The 19881-nt window shown below is 37.3% G+C and overlaps 1 protein-coding gene across 7 annotated transcripts in view; it reads right to left on the bottom strand.

Annotated features, from left to right (window-relative positions):
• Positions 1–19881, bottom strand: part of LOC130432297 (multiple PDZ domain protein) — a 41526-nt gene that overhangs the window by 6392 nt on the left and 15253 nt on the right. For 4 of the 7 annotated variants that reach the window (XM_056761638.1, XM_056761860.1, XM_056761785.1 and 1 more), the window contains exons 8-28: positions 19517–19705; positions 19068–19170; positions 18575–18663; positions 17223–17433; positions 16942–17031; positions 16782–16867; positions 16378–16524; positions 16123–16290; positions 14657–14830; positions 14234–14443; positions 13031–13186; positions 10907–11227; positions 10288–10399; positions 7980–8178; positions 7571–7612; positions 5289–5384; positions 5106–5201; positions 4838–5015; positions 4187–4297; positions 2762–2812; positions 1223–1294 (exon numbers count right to left, since the gene is read on the bottom strand). In XM_056761638.1, the coding sequence (XP_056617616.1) occupies positions 1223–1294; positions 2762–2812; positions 4187–4297; positions 4838–5015; positions 5106–5201; positions 5289–5384; positions 7571–7612; positions 7980–8178; positions 10288–10399; positions 10907–11227; positions 13031–13186; positions 14234–14443; positions 14657–14830; positions 16123–16290; positions 16378–16524; positions 16782–16867; positions 16942–17031; positions 17223–17433; positions 18575–18663; positions 19068–19170; positions 19517–19705 (2901 nt within the window). The remainder of the gene's footprint in view (positions 1–1222; positions 1295–2761; positions 2813–4186; positions 4298–4837; positions 5016–5105; positions 5202–5288; positions 5385–7570; positions 7613–7979; positions 8179–10287; positions 10400–10906; positions 11228–13030; positions 13187–14233; positions 14444–14656; positions 14831–16122; positions 16291–16377; positions 16525–16781; positions 16868–16941; positions 17032–17222; positions 17434–18574; positions 18664–19067; positions 19171–19516; positions 19706–19881) is intronic. The other 3 variants (XM_056761941.1, XM_056762101.1, XM_056762021.1) reach the window with 3 other exon arrangements.

Here is a 19881-nt window from a genome sequence, read left to right as displayed (position 1 = left end):
ATGAAAACATTTCTGTTCATTGAAATTAATAAAATACTGGCCTAAATATAATGGAAAAAAATAGAAAGCTTTAGCAATAAACTGAAATAAATTTGGGTTAAGGCACTGTGGAAACTGACTGAAATAAAAATAAATGTATCTTATATAGTAACATAAGTTATAAATTAATAAATAATTAAATGAGAAAAGCTCATAACAAAATGGCTACGAATTGAACATGAACTCTAAAAAGATGGAAATAAAAGCTTATTCAAAATATGAATAAAACTGAGAAAATGATAATACTCTGTTGAACTTCAGCTTTAAAATTTCAGGTGACGTTTTTCCTCCATGGGTCCAAAAAAATCTTTTTTATTTTGGTCTTTTCCTCACACAAAGCTACTGTTTGACCTAAAATGAAAAACCTAGAAAACTAGAAACGGCAAATATTTAAAGAAATATAAAGAAATACTGAAATTAAGTAAAAAGTAATTCATTATTGTTTCGGTCACAAATAATAAGTTAAAGATGTCAGGGCCACACATACTGCCGTGGAAAAAATGAAAAGACTACTTCAAAGGCCTTCCTGTAGCTCAGTGGTAAGAGCATTGTGTTAACAGCTCAAGGTTGTGGGTTCAATCCCAGGGGATTGCAAATACCTATGTAAAATGTATAGGGTAAAGCAATGTAAGCCGCTTTGGATAAAAGCATCTGCCCTATTCCTAAATGTAAATGTAAAATAATTTTCAGTTTTTCTGAATATACCATTTAAGTTATTTGTTTAGGTAAAAAAGTTTTCATTCTGTGAACTGTTTCTACCAAATTTCAAACAAAAATATTGTTCAATTTTGCATTTATTTACAGTAAATGATGAAACAGGTCAAAATAAAGTAAAAAGATCAAATACTGCAAAGAAACAAGTTTTGATGTTAGATGATGTACAACGGAAAAGTAAAAAAAAATGATGTGATAACCTTGAGTTTGATCAGTTATATTTCATGTGTATTGTAATTCTGTTAGTTTTTCACATTGCTGTTGGATGACTTTGTCACTTCTGAGATTTGATTTTGTTGAAATTTAGCAGACGCTGGACTGGAATGGCCCAAAACATCTAGAAATGCTGATTTGAAATGAACATTTGCAATTGTCTCTTAATTATTTTCCGTGGCTGTCTGTGCAAATATTATGAACTAAAATCAAAACTGCGTATATGTGCAAGGAAACACACACACAAGACACAAACCTTAAACGGTGTAGGGGTAAAGGGATTAGTCGGACACAAACGGAGGAAAAGTCTACTGTGAGTATCAACTTCCTACAGAAAACAGAGAACCAGCACCAGTGAGAGAGGGAGAGAGAGAGAGAGAGAGTGCAGTTCTTTAGACTACAGTAGATCCTCATCTACATTATACACATCTGATCTAAGGTCAGCTGAGAACACACGACACATTCTACTGTCAGCTTGGGTTATGTTTAGAATGGCATACACCTGACCGAATGCTCTGCAGTATGTTTACTTAAGGACACAGTACAGGAAGTTTAAACATGCAAACTCTTTTAACCAATTGTATTATACATTATTGTCACATGACCTCATCATGTTGCATGAGAGTGATGTCCACTAGGCATGTTTCATATTTTAATACTGTAGACTTCATCAAATTGTTGTAACATGTGTTCATGTTTGAAGAACAGTAAGTTTATCAAACCTATGGAGTACCACAATGGCTGCATCCGAAATCGCCTACTTCCATAGTATATAGTAGGCACAAAGGAGTATGAGTGATGAATTATTCCCTAAACCTCAGTATGCAAAAACAGTAGGCGAGAAATCCCCGGATGTTCTACTACTTCCCCCGAGATTCGTGAGTGTGGATCGGATGGACACTTCTCTATCCCATGATGCCACAGGAGCTAAGCAAATAAGTAAACCAAATAAATATAGCGGAAAACTATTGTTCACATGACCTCAAAACATGGTGGACGCCGCATGTCACTCATACTTTATAGAACATACTGTTTTAACAGCCGATAGTTAAGTACTTATTCAAATTCAGTACATACTGTCACAGTATGCGATTTTGGATGCAGCCAAAGATAAGTATGATAATTATCCTAGTTATTTTATCATCTTTAGTGTAGTCGCCTCTTGCATTGAATTTGTATTTTTGTCATTTTATCAAGCAGGTTCTTGATGTTTCACCCTGAGATGACTTTTAAACAATTCTGAAGTAGTTTCCATCTATTCTGAGCTCTTGTTGACTGCTCTTTATTCATTTTTCAGTCAAAGACATCCATTTCAAAGACATTTTTGTTAGTAATTAAAAATGGAAAAGGTTTGTATTTACACAATTATATTTGTTTCTATGAAACTCGATTCAGGTATTTAAAATACATCTTCAGACCAAACATTTTTAAGATAATGAGAAACATGTCACTCCAGCTTTGTAAAACCTTTGACCAGTAGTGTATGTAGTATGTCTTCATGGTTTTATACAGATATTGTGCAGCATATTTCAGAAAAACCATAAACGGAAGAGACAGTAAAATATGGATGTATGCTATTCTAAACACAGCCATCTGATTCCTACTACAGACAAAAAAATGTATCTGATGATCTTGCAAAAGCAAAGCAAATCTAGAAAGATGCAATTGACTAGAAAATATGTTAATTATCAATAATAAAAAAATAAAAAATTCTAAGCCTGAAAAAAATCCCTTAAATGTAGATCTGTTATAAGTGTACACTACAGAAGAATAGCAGATGATTCTGTCTTCTCACCTTTTCACCGCTGGACTCTGAAGCATCCTCCACTGTATCCATCACACATGCCTACCAATAAAACATAAAATACATTTACCGTCAATAACAAACACGTGTGCAATTGTGTGCAACAGCAGATCGATACTGAGATTGTGATTTATATAGATTTAAACCTGTCATTAAATCTCTGCCAGTGTACAACATTTGACATTTAACGAGTTCAATTACAAATGTGTAAAGTCATAAAGGCCTTTCCAAACAAATAAATCCAAGTCAAAGAAGTTGGCTTTAGATGCGTTTTACAACACAGATGTTTCCACAGCCTCTTCACAAAGAACAGAGGTGAGCCTTAAAGGGACAGTTCCCCCAAAAATGAAAACTCTGTCATCATTTACTCGCCCTCAAGTTGTTCCAACACTTTAAAACGATTGGTTCTGTTCAACACAAAAGAAGAATGTGGGAAACTAAACAGTTCTGGGGCACCATTGACTACCATAGTAGTTTTCTTCACTACTATGGGAATCAATAGTGCCCGGGAACTGTTTGCATACGAACATTCTCACAAATATCTTTCTTTGTTTTCAACAGAACATTTTTTTTACACAGGTTTGCAACAATGTGAGGGTGAGTAAATGATGACAGAATTTAAATGTTTTGGGTGAACTGTCCCTTCAAGGCCAGTTCACACTAAAAACTTAAACTGTAAAGACATTTTATTAGCGTCTACACCATCGGATCATAACTTAATGTTTATTCAAACTCTAATGCTTTAAATGCATGAGCCCTTTAAATTTGAATTTCGACTATCCATCATTCGGTTGCTGAAAAAACATCGCTCTGATAGTGATCTCAACACCTCTTTATCTCTATCGTTTTAGTTGTGGAATGCTATTTTCATAAATTTCGAATTATTTTTTAACTTTATAAGTAAAGATATTGTCATTGTTGTGAATGCACCTTTACAAAGATTTGTGAGGACATGTGTCAGATAAAATCTTTGTGAAACTTTGTGGCGTTTTCAAATAAATGTTTGAAACAAAAAACAGAACTGCTGGGAGAGAATGAGACTTGACTGTAAATCATTTCCTACATTTTATCAGTTTTCAAAGCAAAACATATGAAGTTACCAAGATACTTTGTTTGTTTGGCAGTATATCTGCATAAACACATTTGATCCTGAGATACACCTTCAGAGCTGTCGTAAACAAAATCCATATTTCAAAATATTCATCAATAATCGGATGAATGTGGTGTGATCGACTTGTGCGGAAATCTCTGTGCTCTGTGAAGCAAACGGCACAGGATCTTAACAGAGGATTCTGGAGAGCCGTTTCACCATGTTATTACACTAAACATTTGGAATGCTCTGTCCAAAATTTTAGGTACTGTATATCACAATATCTCATTAACCGTAGCTGGTTGTGTCGTGTGTTTGATACTGACTTTGGGTTTGTGAATGATGCTCTGGACCAGGAACACTACAGGATTTCCAGCATTACGGATGGCTTCCACCGCCTGCTCATGACTAGCATCACGCAGATCCACTCCACCCACCTGTCACACCCACACGCAACTTTTTTCAAATAAATTGATAACAAAAAATGAAAATACCCAATCCTATAACACTATTTTACTGACTTAATCACAAGGCATTCTGGGATAGCCTTCTCAACAAATGATCCCCATGTCATTTTTGATATAGCAATCTAAGTTTAACTACAGTGTGACTGCACAGGGGGATTGTTAAAGTGATAGTTCACCCAAAAATGAAAATTCTGTCACCATTTACTCACCCTCTGTATGACTTTCATTCTTCCCCGGAACACAAAAGAAGATATTTTATGGAATGAAATAACCAAACAGCGGTGGCACCCGTTGACTCAACCAATGCAAGTGAATGGCTGCCATCGCTGTTTGGTCAACAACATTTATCAAAATATCTTCTTTAGTGTTCTGTGGAAGAAAGAAAGTCATACAGGTTTGAAATGACAAGAGTAAATTTAAATTTTTGGGTGAACTTTCCCTTTTAAAGGGTTTGTGTCGTTTGCAAAATGTTGTTTATCAAAATAAAAGTCTAAATGACTTTGTGTGTACCTCAAGAATCCTGTCTCCAGTCTTCAGCGTGCCGCTGTGTCCTGCAGGACTGTCCTCCAGGATGTGTTTAAAAAAAATGCCCCGCATCACTTCGCCGTTGCTAAGGCGACTGCCCATGCCTCTTCCACCAACGATGCTGATACCCAGAGATTTCCCCGCCTCCCTATACAACTCCACTCTGTTGTACAATTAAGATTTTTTACATATTTCTACACATTTGGATAATTTTTTATGCGCTTATAAAAGCAATGGAATATTTCTAACTCACCTTCGCGGCATGTTCCAGCTGTTGGGAGCTGCCATCTGTAGTTCACTTTCTTCTCCCTCTCCATCTTCTCTCTCTGGAAGCTCTGAGACTGTCTGACTAAACACACACACACACATAGTTCTGGCTTTGTCCACTTAATGAATGAATCCATGTGATCTGACATGAAAGTGTGTGTGTACATACTGTCGAGTGTTGCTTGTGTCTTCAGACAGAATGTCATTCTTGACCTGCTGGTATGTCCTGTATTCCTCAATGTACTCAGCAGGGACATACATGATTCTGCACACACGTGAAATCACATGACTTACAATATTTGCTCATTTTGCGCTCTATTTGCTCATTAGATCTGTCATCTACACAGAACATGAAGCACGTTCAGACAACAACATCACACGCTATTTGTTCTAATATTGTGGCACGCAAAAACCTGACTGTGTGTATTTGTGAAATAAGGAAAAGTAAAAAAAAAACTGTTTGTTGTATGTGATAACCTGGAATTACATCAGGTTTTCTGTGCTCCTATGAGAGCATATCTGCAGTTTGTAATCGGTCCTTTGTCACGTGATTGTCCACATCGACTGCTTTATTTTGTTAGTGGATAAATGTGCCACTCTGCCAAACAAATACACTTCTCTTTTGAATTCTAACCCAAACCCAAACTGTGACTCAAACAAAACAAACAGTTGTTTGTCCGGTCCTGGTTCAGGAGACAAAACACAAATGTATTTTTTGCTTCATCAGTTTATCATAAGTGAAGATGACAGATCTAATGGATGAACATCAAACCTTGTTTCACAGTTCAGTTCGTGAGCAGAAAGATGAAGACATTAGGACTCGTGGCACGTCTAAGTAAATGAAATATTCATCGTTCCTCCACTCGCTGAAAACGCTTCATTAATTACCGCTTCAATGAAAATCAATGGCAGGAAATCAAATCATTGACAAAGGGGCATTAGTGAAACACGATGAAAGACACAACACACAAAACGTTTGTGGGGGAAAATGGCCTCTTAAAATTCTTAATGATGTTAGAACAGCACACCTAAGAATAAGAATGAGCGTTACCATGGAAACGAGAGACTCCACACATACTGGAGAGAAGGATGCTGGTTGCTGAGGAAACTGCAGCGGTGAGTTAGTGTGTGTTGTTAGTAGGATCATTCCTTCAATGCAGTACCAAGTCATCTATGGCTAAAACAACCGAGTGGATCAAGGTGGGCCAAACTGGATTTGCTTATTTACGGATTGCATATAGTAATTTAGTAAGGGTGTTAAGCTTTATAACTATTATATAGTATTTAAATAGCATGGAAATAACTTTTTTTAAATATTGGCATCAACTATAGCCACATGTTTTTCCTTTAAATGACTTGATATTTTTTCAGAAATCTTTTTTATTATAAATCAAACAATAATAATAATAACTATTATTAATATTATATTCTAAATTATTATTTGTTTATATATTTAAATGTATATTTTATATAAACACTCCAGCAGAAACAACTTTGCTAGAGAATTTCTTCTACTTTATATACTGATATATATATTATTAATTTTTTTATATTTAAATGTATCATTATAAATACAACTAGAATAATTGATTTTAAACATTATGATTTATTCATTTAAATTAATATTTTTTATAAGTATGTTTCCCTGTCTTTACTTGAGGTAGTTGGGCTCCAGCACTACCTGTGACCCCAATAGAGATAAGAAATATAGGGAACGGATGGATCTGTATATGAAGAGTTTGGTTCGCAAATGAAAAATGAAAACATATTTTTTTAAATGTTATCATATTTTGATTGTGTTTTATTGTATTAGTTAGCTGTATTTCTTGAGTTATTATGGCTTAGATGAAAACAGTTTTGCCTGTCAAATAAAATTTTATGTATATATTTTTTATTATTGATGTCAAATTTTGAGCAAACTGGACGTCCAACAGGAAAGTGATGCCATGGCATGCTTGTTTCATCATACTTATCAATTGCCTGAAAATCAATGAATTTTTTTTCCAGGCCATACATAAAAGTTATACAGATAGAAATAAGTAAATATAGAATATATGGAGTTAGGTACTACATAATAGGAATGACCCAGTAATGTGAGTCAGATCTGTTAGTGTTGCCGCACGACTCTGGCATTCAAATGGTGACACTTGTCCAAATACCATCCATTAAATAAAAAACAACATGCGAAAGCTGAGGATTTACAAGCTTTGGGATGCTCAGAAAATATCGTTAACTTCTTTTTGTGCTGTGAGCCTCTTTGTTTCGGTCCTAAGACTGCTGGTGTGCACGCTGTCCTTACACCAGAATTACAGGAGGGTTGTGAATGACCCAAATTATTGGATTATTTGGATAAACCCGTGCAGCGACGGTCTGACAAGCAGGTGAGAGCAGATGCAGGCAGAGAGTGAGGACAGACAGCATAAATCACGCCCGGAGGGCGGCAGTACTCACACAGAGACATGGCTGTTCTCTTCACTCGACGCACCTGTAGAGCTAGAGATATCAACATGTTTACGATCGACAGCTGAAGCAGCCAGCGGGATGCAACACAAAGCAACACACGTCAGCTATATTTCTCTCGACTTGAGAATCTCGTGTTTTCTGCAGCAGGATGAGTTCTGCTTTGGGTTCTGGGTCACCACTGGGCACTTACTGTATGAGATTAGTTTGTTTCATTCTTGATGTTGTAAAATGTAATCATTGTTTTAGTCTTTGCATGCTTTATTGGAGATGTAAAATCAATATCTGATGGTGTTAGAAGCTCATTTATTGGCTTATTACAACAGTATTTCAAATGAAGCAGGATTCTGTCAAATAACTTGTGTTTGTGCAATCGTGTGTGTGTGCGTGAACTACTCACCCCATGTCTGGTGCAATCAGAGAATGTTTGCGGAGCATGGCTCGAGCTTGGGCATTGGTCAGATGTCCGGTCGGTTCTCCATTAATGGCCAGGATGAGGTCACCAACCCCGAGCCGTCCGTCTCGACTGATGGACCCGCCGTGAATTATGCTGCGAATCAGCATGCCCGCTCCATCCTTCAATGCGCACACAGTCATACCTGTAACATACACACAAATGACCGCCAGTCAAGTGTCACAGATTGCAAACATCCGCATTCAGAATTGTGATATAAGTAATTACGATTATAGGGAAGGTTCATCCAAAACAAAAATCTGTGTTCATTTACTCACCCTTGAGTTGTTACAAATCTGTTTAAACGTCTTTGTTCTGATAAACACAAGGGAAGATATTTGGAAGAATGCTTGTAACCAAACAGATCTGGGGCACAATTTACCTGAGTTGTTAGAGCTGGATAAAGAAGGATGCTTTATCTACTTTACTACAAAATTTCAAATGCTATTAGATTATTAATGATAATCTTAAATCTATAATTGACCTTAGTAGTAAGTTTATTTATTTTTATTTAGCCTTGTTGTGCAAGCACTGTCAAGCTTGTTCAAAGGCAGCAGCTTTTGCCAGAGGGATTGGTTGGGCCTGGGTTCTCCTGTTTTGTTTTCTCGATTGTAGTTTTTGGTTCCTCGCCACCGTTGCACACTGTTTCGCACTATTCGCCTCCCGGGGGACCACTTTAGAATTCAAATTTTTAAGTTTTACATAATCAATATTGCATATAGGAATTTATAGTCTGTTTAATATTTGACCTGTGGTTCTCTTTTCTTTATCTTGAATGTGTGCTTGCACTGTGCGTGTGTGTGCATGTCTGTGTGCATGCTTGTCTGTGTGTCCATCCGTGTGTGTGTCAGTGTGTATGGGTGTTAGTACGCTGCATATTGTGTGTGTGGAGCGTTTGTATGTGGGTATGTCTGCCTTCTGTGTTTTCACCTTTTTTTTTTATTTTACAGGTATAACTTTAATTGTTTTGCTTATAGTCAGTATGTCACATTTACAGCTGCTTTGTAACAAAAAAAATTGCAAAACTCACTATATACATAAAGTTGAGTTGAGTACTGTTTGCTGTCCAACATTCTTCCAAATATCTTTGTTTTGAAATCTAGACGGTCATTTTTCTTACTATGGTGGTAATCAGAATAATAAATGTGACGGCTGAATAGCGCTGAATACTAATAACAGAAATGTAGTTTCATTTGCCATTGATATTATTCTGTTCAGCAATAAGACTACAATTTTCAACCAAACGCCTCACCATGCTGTGCCCAGAGAAGACAAGGTAACAATGAAAATGACAGTGTTCTTTAATGCCTCATCACATCACAAAGTCTTCCCTTCACTAAATGCCAACAGGTTCAATCCTCAGTCTGCATCTGCTCAGCATATGAATCACATTCACAAAGTTATTTTAAATGAGAAGGACACAAAGGCTCAGTTTCTCGCCCCATGAAAACCCTGGTTGCATGCACTAAAGATGACATGAGTCACGCTTGTAATGCCTTATTTTTCCTGCCAGATACTGTGAGAAAGCTTTTAAAAACCAACATTCTGACACAGATGACTTTCTACCTACATCAATGAATACATAAAGAAAAAGGTAGAAACACAAGCACCGGCGATAAGAAAAGAGTCTCTACTGGGATTAGGAGAAAAGATGACCACACACGTCAGAGGTGCATTTTCACAGCATTGTTATAGGCTTATGCTTATGTTTTTTTAAGGGAAAACAAACTATTGCGTCATGCTGTCAATCACTCTGTTTTAGATTGTGCCCACTATACAAAATAAATGAATAAATTAATAAAAATATCTGGGATAATATTTTTGGGAATGTTTAACCTACAAGATCAGTGATATAGCTTTGCTGGCTACCTGTGTATGTAGATAAAAAAGCTCATTCAAAGGTAATAAAAACATTTCATTATGTAAGGGCTTCATACACCTCTGATATAATATTGCAATTCTGTCAACAGATCCTCCAAAAAATTACACACAGCACCTTTAATAAATTGCATTTTAGCTGCAAGTATATTCCTACAAAAGTGTCGTTTTTGATGCTTCAACAAGTTGGGACCTAAATAGAAAAATTAGGTGATATTTTCATTAAAAACTCTGCATGTATTTGACCGAAAAAATATGTAATGTCATATGGTTGTATTAAGCGAATCCTCATTTTCAGGCGAACTATCCTTTTAACACCTTTGACAGTAAATTACACCTAATTTCAACGTAACCGCAGACAATCTCATTATCTTACCTAGACTTGAAGTTCCCTTGATGACTGTGATGGTCCTCTCGTAACTGCTCCCAGCGGTGATGTTCAGTTGCTGGGCCTCGTCAATGGGCTCTGATGAGAGGAAATCTTCCTCCTGAGAAAAAATTGAACATGTTGGCAGCATCCTGTAGGATTGTAATCTATTGTAGCATAGGGTCGAGATGGATGGAAACCCTGTTGAAAAAATCAGCATATGCTGGGTTAGGTATGTTTTGATGCTGGGTTGACCAGTTTAAACCAGCACATGACCAGCTTTAACCAGCACAAACCAGCATTAAAAAACATAAGAAACCAGCATATGCTGTTTTTTTTTAAACAGGGAAGGCAAGCAAAAGCCTGGCAACAATACTATACTATGAAATGTATACAATTTTCTACTTACCATTATTATTAATATTTTCATTTGATTTATTATATATTATTTGTTGTGTTATTTTTTTACATTGCATTGTGCAAAATAACGCCATGATGATAGTCTGAGTGGTTTTACAAACTTAGCTTTTTTTATTTTTCCGACCAAGTGTTGGCGTAAAACGAACTATAATGTAACAACTGTATTCTTGTATATTTTAATAATATTTTAACCGTTAACACCCTTTACCTTCTGTATGTCTTGGTCTCCATGGATACGGCTCTTAACCACACCCATAATATGGTCCACTCCGGTGTAAAATAACTGCTCGTCTGCATCTTTGTCAGCAGGGGTGGAGCTATCTTTGCATAACTCTGCCTCTGATGTCAAGGGCTCCACCCCTTCTAGGCCACGTTCAAATAACAAATCAGAATGGGTGGGAACAAGCCTAAAAGCTCCTCCTTCAGATATCCAGGCCACAGCACTCCTCTCGGGGGTGAAAGGGTCTGTGTTGTCCATCGTTCCGGATCTGAAGGGATAATCCATGTACGAATCCTGATGAAGGCTCCTCTGGGTGAGAAAAACATCCAAATTTATCAGCCCATTTATATTCACCATAATGGTCAAATCAGACAACCAAGATGTGGTGGTAATCACCCGCTGAAGTGCATCTCAAAGCAATGAGAGCAGAGCAACTCTAATCGCAGATTCACGAGGGGCAGCATCTCTCAGCTATGAATCTGAGATCTCCCCTGGTAGGAGCCATAAAAACGCATATAAAACCACAACCGATGGGACAAATAACAATACGGTCACAAATTAAGGCAGCCGAGAGCCGTTGGGCCAGCGGACAGCTGATGTGGAAAGCTTTTGTTTCTCGGAGCAATAGAAGTGAATGGTGTAATTTTTGAGAAGGGCTGCAGCAGTGGGATACGCTACGGGAGCATTACGCCTCTACGGGGTGCACTGAAGCTGGTTGTGATCATAGAATGTGTGGGAAATGGATGTACAATTGACAATTTTAAGGCATGTTTGTATTTAATATTTCAGACTAGCTGGTAAAAATCACAACGTGATATGAAACACATTGATGCAGCTCATTACAATAAATATTCTTATAATAAAAGCTTTCAGTGAAAACAAGCAACTATTTGTATATTGTTTATATTGCCATGGATAAAGTACTACATACAATCCTATAAGAAATAAATTCTTAAATAAAGCCTCTGTTCCAAAACCAGCTGAACAGGCTTAATTTCCTTAAATACATATATATATAGGGTTAAACTAAAATAAATATATAGTTTTTTGGCTTTATTTGTGGAAAACAATACTAACCATTACTCTTTTTGGGGCTGTCAAACGATTAATCACGATTAATCGCAATTAATTAAAGCTTTCCTGTAGCTCAGTGGTTAGAGCATGGCACTAGCAATGCCAAGGTCATGGGTTCGAACCCAGGAATTGCACATACTTTAATACAAATGTATAGTATCATGGATCTTTGTATTACAGCGTCTGCCAAATGCATAAAAACGTAAATCTAATCATGATTAATCACAATTAATCATGTCCAGATTAAAAGTTTTTGTTTACATTATATTTGTCTGTGTACAAACTGATTTAGTATTTTAATTCACATACATGCATATTTGTTATATTATGTTTACGGAAAAGTGTTACTCTGGATGCGATTAATCGAAACCCATTTTTAACCTTTTTACTAATTGCCTTTATGTTTCCAGTATTGCAGAACATACACTATTATATTATATTATATTATGTTCAACATTGTGAAATACTTTTTTCATTGAGCTTTGTTGCAGGGCACTCTGGGATTGCAATGTCTGTGGACAACATGGCTGTGTCTCAATTCTCTCAATTGCATTTTAAGGCCGATTGTGTCACAGCAGCGCGACTGGAGGTTGATAAGGCTGTCCCGATTCAAAAGTTGCTTCAAAAGCAGCCCCAAAAATGCGACCTTATTGCCGCAGGTTTTTGAGGATTGAACGAATGTATCCTTCACAGCTTTGGCTATTCCGAGATCAATGCGCGCCTGTAACAGCGTGAACTTTTTAAGTTTCTCTACTGTGTCCTGTTGTCACCACGCAACATGAGCAGGTGACGCAAATAACATAATAAGGAAATCCTCCGCGAGGCTAGACCGTCTCATTTTAGTTCGCTTCTTGGACTTTTAAGGCTGCATGCTTTGAAAACCAAGTCCTCGTTTTTAAATCTGATACCTTAAAGGTTGCAGCCCTGAATTGGGATACAGCTTACTTCACATTGAGGAATATTTTATGCCTATGCCGGTTTTATTCTGAGTATGCATGCAGACATGTATGACTAGTCAGTGTCTATGTACTACTGTACCTTAGGAGTGGAGGCTTGTCGGCTCATCTGATAGCTCACATCAGCGCTGCAGATACTGCCATGTTGTGTGATCATTGACGCCAGCAGCGTGTCATCCTCATCCTCCACAAAATTATGCTCGAATGCTTTATCATCAGACAGTTCAATAGAGTCCATCTGCAGATGGATTAATGTGTACATGAGAATGACAATAACTTTATAGACACAACATGAATTCGTAACAACTGCTGAATAATCTGATATACCAATCATACCATCCTTTTGTTTGGGTTTAACAGTAATAAGTATTGATATACATTACGTAAAAAAGTGAAAATCTTTGTTTACACATTCTAATATTTGATATGCATTATTATTTATAAGAATAGAAAGCAGAAAAATCACAGATGAGATCTCTTTAATATCTCATTTATTTCTCTTAGACATTAAATGGAAACTTTTTGCTTAAGCCTGTATCTGTGTCACAGATAGTTCTTCTGAGTTAAGGCCCGGTAATCTCACAATTGTCACAAACTGTACTCGTATTTGTTAATTCTGCTATTAAAAGTCAATATTATTGAAGATCCCAATATGAACTTGAACTATTTCTCATCAAATTTAAACAAATCCACATCATTTTACCTACGTATGCACTCTACATTCATTTTACTCTACACTTCCATAACCCTCATGCATTTTAACAATTGTTTCATTTGTTTCATTTTTTATTTCTCTTATGTAATTTTAGGACAACCATCTGAGACTTTAAATAAAACACAACTGACAACTCTTCTTCTTAGCTATAAAAGAGCAATCTTTAGGGGAAAAAATTCTGTTCTTCTGGATGGTGATCAAGAAAGACCTCAATTCATGCTTTTAACGGAAAAAATGTTCAGTTTTCTGAAAGCTTGTCGCCTGAACAATAATATAAAGTGATGTCACCCTATCACATGCGTGACAGAAGAACAAAACCTTCAATATGCTTGTGTAGCCGCCCACAGGATTAAATCGGCCTGATCAGATGAGCCACAATACATCGCTCACAATACACGTTCTAAATATAAAAGCTTTACAAGCAAATGGTTGAAAGATACCAAAATGTGCACAAAATACCGGAATAGCTGAACCGAGACTGATCTGTGGCAAGAGAAATCCAGTTACCAAAGTTTCGACTTTCTATAAAACACAGTGATGGTAATAGAGCTGAATAGAGTATTTTCTTACAGGCAGCGGTTTGGCCACCCCGATGTGAACAGCACCCATGTTTGCTCCCTTCAGTGCCTGCACAGCTTCCTCCAGACTGGCGTTCTCCAGGTGGATGTTGTTGACATACATGAGGCGGTCACCTGGCAACAGGCGTCCATCTTGTTCTGCAACACCATCAGGAACTAACGAGCGAATCACAATGACTGTCTTAGCCGGGTCCATTGGGTCCTGTACACAGAAGAATTGAAACACACACATGCTCATAATGCAAGCTAAACTGATGTTATTTCATTTTTAGCTGGTGTTACTTTAACATAGTGAATAAACTAGACCAACATTTGGTTAAAAATAAACTTATTGAGAAAGTGAATATAATACAAAACAAAATACAACACAATATATAATTAGTACATGTCTTGAATAAATCACCCACTTTCTCACCTGGTAGTCGAGGATGCTAAAGCCCAGCCCACTCTCTCCTTTCTCCAGCTGGATGTCCTGAATCTCTGTTTCCCACATGGCCAGTGGTGTTCCTGTTGGTTCTTCGGTCACATGTTCTCTCATGCTCTCCTCACATTTCCCAGATATCAGGAAGTCTTCAATATCATCTTGCATCTTCACAAACCAAACCAACTTTCATTAAAGCTAAAACGTTGCTCAAAACCAATTGTCCTGGTTTCTAGATACAATCATGAAAAGAACATAGCAAACCTTGCTCCAGAGTTCTGGTTTTAGGTTTTGAACTCTCAACGAGAGTGTGATAAACCTTTGTTTTTTTCTGTAGGATATTTACGACTCCTAAGCCTCAAAGCATTGGTGAGAAATTAACATCTGAGGCTAACCAGATAAACTTCTCTAACACATAGGAACTTATGTGATTTAATCTATCCTTTCCTGTAAATGTATCTAAATGTCTAGGTTGTGTGTTGCCGCTCGTGCCATTTTAGATACTCTGTAACTGTTAGATATACAAGTTTTGATTTAGGGTTCATTTGATGTATTCATACGTTGGGATGATTCACAGTTCAATGCCTTGCATGTTTCATATTTTACTATTCCGCTTTGAATTCCCTATATGATGAGCTATGTTATAAAAACATAGGATGCATCATACTATGTCCATAACTAAGTTTAGGTATTAAATGCAAACTGACCATCCTGTCAGAGCTATGCAAATCAGGCGCCATGAGAAACAAAGGAACTTTCTCTGGCCCACTTATCACTTTCATGGCATTGGCTCACAGACCATCTGGGGGCAGGGCAGGTATGCATTTAAAAACACCATCACCTGAATTTGGAATTGGAAGGGAAAAGAAAGAGAACGCGGAGGACAATCCAAGGGACAGCCCGGCTTGGGGACAACAACGAGATAACAAGTATCCGACACCGCCAACACCGAGATAACAAGTATCCGATTCTATATATAGAATAGTTCCGTTAAGAGCATGCCTCTTTGTTAAAGATGATTTTATTGGTTTTCAAACATGTTTACCTGCCTCGCGGCCATGCCATCTCTCTCACTCTCACGAATCTCTCTGCGCTTTCTAGATCTGGTGAAGAATCATGTTTGGTGAGTTAAACTCATCCTTATTTTAACATGCAGCTAAAATTGCTACACAATCCTGATATAATAAATGTGATTTGAGGTTTAATAAATGGATTAAAATGGATAATCAGACGCTATTGCAAGCAGTGTTAGAACCTGTTGTAATATGAACATTATTTTTGAGCTGTGAAAGCACATTCAATAGCTGTATATGTATCTAGCCGAAGAAAAAAATAATATTTCATTTTAACATTAATCATTTGTTGAACATATTTAATTATCACTTTATGTCTTCCAAAGGCCAAAAAGCATTATCATTTTTTTTTATCGCTACCTATCACAGTTTATTGCTTTAATTTACCTGAAGTGTGGGTTTTGTTGTCTCATCCTCTGCTTGGGGTTGGTCGTTCTGGGTGTCAGTCATCGGAGGGGTGGGTCTACAGCAGACCACGGTCACGCAAATTGGGAGTTCCTTCAGAATTTCGACAACCTCCTTATGAGTCTCTCCTCTGAGGGGAATGCCATTCACCTTACACACACATTCGTAAATAAATACACAAAGAATATTGCATATATATTTATTTTCAGTTTTCAAGGGTGTATGTGTGTGTTTTACCTCCAGAAGTTCGTCTCCACTGCAGATCTTTCCGGATCGACCAATAGGTCCCTCTGGAAGCACCGAGCACACGAAGTGACTTCCAGCGCACGCATCCAGACTGATGCCCAACCCACTGTTTTCAGTGAACTTCTGCACCTGAGCCACCTGCACAGATGAATACACAGACATCATCTTCACAAAGTCTTCACAAATATCTTCAAAACTTGCTGGAATTTGGTTTACACTATTCTCGCGGGGAAGTCTTGAGGGGCGAGGCCATCCGAAAATAAAACTTTACCAAATGACCATTAAACGTGATAATGTTGTCTTGATTTGTCTTGTTTGCCTGATATGATATGAATTTGTTAGAATGTTTTGCTGTTGTGTTTTTACGTACACTCGAGAATAAACTGGCTACTTACAATGACATCACCGCAGATACCCCGCTCCTGCCAATTCACAATGAGTTTGTGTTCCTCCTCAGTGCTCAGCTTCATTCCTACAGGACCTTAGTGAAAAAGGAAGACATGGTTTGCTCGTCGAGTCACTCATACCAGCTGTAAATGATGAATTCTGTCTTACCATCTTGTCTTTCTGGAGTTCTGACTGGCAAGGTTTTGACAGACGTTTGTTTTGAGTTCTCAGCTGGAGTTAGACAAGATCTGTCATTTTCTACACACACAAAAACACAGCAGAAAAAAACACTCAGTGTCAACACTATACGACTCTTTCCATCACTTTATCTTTATATTATAACAGGCTTCTTTAAAATATAATGAAAGACAGAAGTTATTCCAGCAAATAAGTGTTTATTTATTAAACCTGCCAGCCCATCAATATCTAAATAACTATATACTGTATACCTTGTGTCGTCATTTTTGTGTGTTCCATCGGTGAAATTTCGGTTGCGCCAGAGGCTGGTTTGCTCTCCATGACGGCAGGCAGTATTGGCAGGCACGCATTCTCCGGATCAAAACCACGTCGGACCAGTTTCAGGTGGACGGTCTGACCTGTGTGTCTCAGAACTTCAACAGCCTGCTGGTTGCTGTAGCCCTGGATATTCACACCATCCACCTGCACACAGAAACACGCTGCCAGGTTTATCCCTGAACACTTATGTGCACAACACGACATCTCACCATCACTGAATAATTGTTTTGGGAGACATTAGCCGCAGAGAGCTCCCAGAAGTCATTGCGAGTTTGAGTTTCCTACTGTAGGCTTGATAATCTTTGATGGCTTCTGAAAGAAACTTTGTTGGCATCATTTTAATGTCAAATAGTGCCAATATATAAATAGTGTTAATATTTAAATTCAAACACATACATGCACAGTAAAGTAAATGATGTCACTATTCAGAGTTTTTGAAAAACGTACACCTAAAGGAATATGCCAAAAACGGGACGAGACCTTCCTTAGAGAAGAGGAAGAGCCGCTCGAGTAGTGTTTGGTTATCAGAGATCGGAAACATTTCCCTGATCTGCGCGCTTAATTACTTTCACTTACATCACAGTCTTACAGCATTTCCCTCACCATAGTAGGGAAAAAATTGAATTGAGAAATTCTCTGACAGAATTCCTCAACTTTAGCATTGCAACGGTGAGAATTGCAAAGACATACAATATCATAATGTATTATTTAAAGGGATACTTAACCCCAAAATAAAAAAATTGCTATTAAATAGCCACTCTCTAGTAGTTCTAAACCTGCATACATTTCTTTGTTCGTAAGAACACAAGATAAGATTTTAGGAAGAATGTTAGCAACTGACAATTCTGGGAAATCATTGACTAACATGGTAGAAAAAAATTTTATGTTTTGATCACAAAATAAGAGATTTTATGGAATTTAGGAAAGCAAACGGTTTTGGGGACACCTTTGACTAATATTTATTATTCAGCTATAGAAGTCAATTATGTTTAAGAACGGAAAATTGCTAACATTCTTCCAAATATCTTCATTTGTTTGCAATCGAACACAGAAATTTATACAGGTTTGAAACAGCTTGAGGGTGAGTAAATTGTCACAGAGTTTTATACCTTTAAAATGACCTGTAGTGCCAAACACATGTAAACATTGACATATTCATCCCCATTTCTCACCTGAACAGAAATATGTGGTTCTCATTATGTTAAAAATACGAAAAACTAAAAAATTCAGACGCATAAACACGCATGCAAGATTTTATCAGATGTTTCTTTGAGAAAAAACTCACAGCTATGATTTGATCTCCGACATGAATCCTCCCATCTTGATCAACGGTGCTGTCCCTCGAAATGCTTTTCACAAATATTCCAGAGGGCTCTGTGGGAGAGGAGAAAGACAGCACGTTCAGATGAAGAAGGACAGAATGAGAATCAAACAAAATTTTGCTGAGAAGTAGACAGAGTACCATAATATCAAACTCATGACTTCCATGGACAGCAAACAGGTGGAAAATGTGAAATAAGGTATCAGAGCAAAGATTGTTTTTTCTGTTTATAGGTTTAGTTTCTCAAACATTAAACCAAATGCAACGTTATGTACAACCTGAACCATGAGTTACTAACTCACAAACTAATCCTAGTGTTGTAATACGTGACTATTATTGTATTAATAACATTATATATTTTCAGAAATATATTTCACCTGAAGAAGAGATGAGTTTAGCAAACAAATTAAACTCATTGTGTAAATGAAGTAGATGTTGGAAAATGTATAAAGCTCACCCGAGGTTTTGTCCCCCACATAGCCAGCGATGGTGATACCCAGTCCCTGAGCATTTTTCGTCAGACTCACTTCAAAAGCAGCTTCCGGCTCCTCCTCCGGCCCCTGATCGCAGATGACACAGCAAAGCGAACAGAATTAGGAAACAGCAAAAATAAAACCTAAGTGTGAGAAGTAGCTAATACGCGAAATAGCATTTTGATAATCTATTGAAATGATTTTCAATTATTGTGGTAAAATCTAACACAGTATTTTAAATATGAATTGATTTACTTAGCAATACATTTAACACCCTTTATTATGACAACTTTACCCCCACCCCCTTAAAAATTGTAATACCAAATAAATATAATATTTGGACACTTTCTTCATTTCACATTCCCTTAAAAAATTCATATTTCACTCATTTTTCACTTTGGTGTGTATATGAAGTCTACACGTGTGGCTGTACCTGTTGCTCAGTGACCGTTGGCAAGGTGACAGGAACAGGCTGAGCGTCGTCCACAGTCGCACGGCTTATGATCAGTCGGACTCTGTTACCGCACTGTTTCAGGACCTGCGCGACCTGCTCGCTGCTCAGACCGTACAGATCTGTATCACCGATCCGAAGGATGTGATCCCCGCTGCGTAAGCGACCATCCTGAAAATAGCAGCGAGAGAAAGGGTTAACTGACGGCAAAATAAAAAAGTTCCCTCATTTCAAACAACATACATTTACATAAATGTTCATAGACCTTGACATAAATGACTACAATTTATGTATAGAATTGGTTATAAGATGTATATAAACAGCAACAGAATGAAGCATCTTTTGAG

The sequence above is a fragment of the Triplophysa dalaica genome, chromosome 1 (assembly GCF_015846415.1).
Source record: "Triplophysa dalaica isolate WHDGS20190420 chromosome 1, ASM1584641v1, whole genome shotgun sequence".
NCBI classification, from domain to species: Eukaryota; Metazoa; Chordata; class Actinopteri; order Cypriniformes; family Nemacheilidae; genus Triplophysa; species Triplophysa dalaica.
The sequence above is the reverse complement of the archived record's forward strand: the minus strand, read 5'-3'. Positions and strand labels throughout refer to the sequence as shown.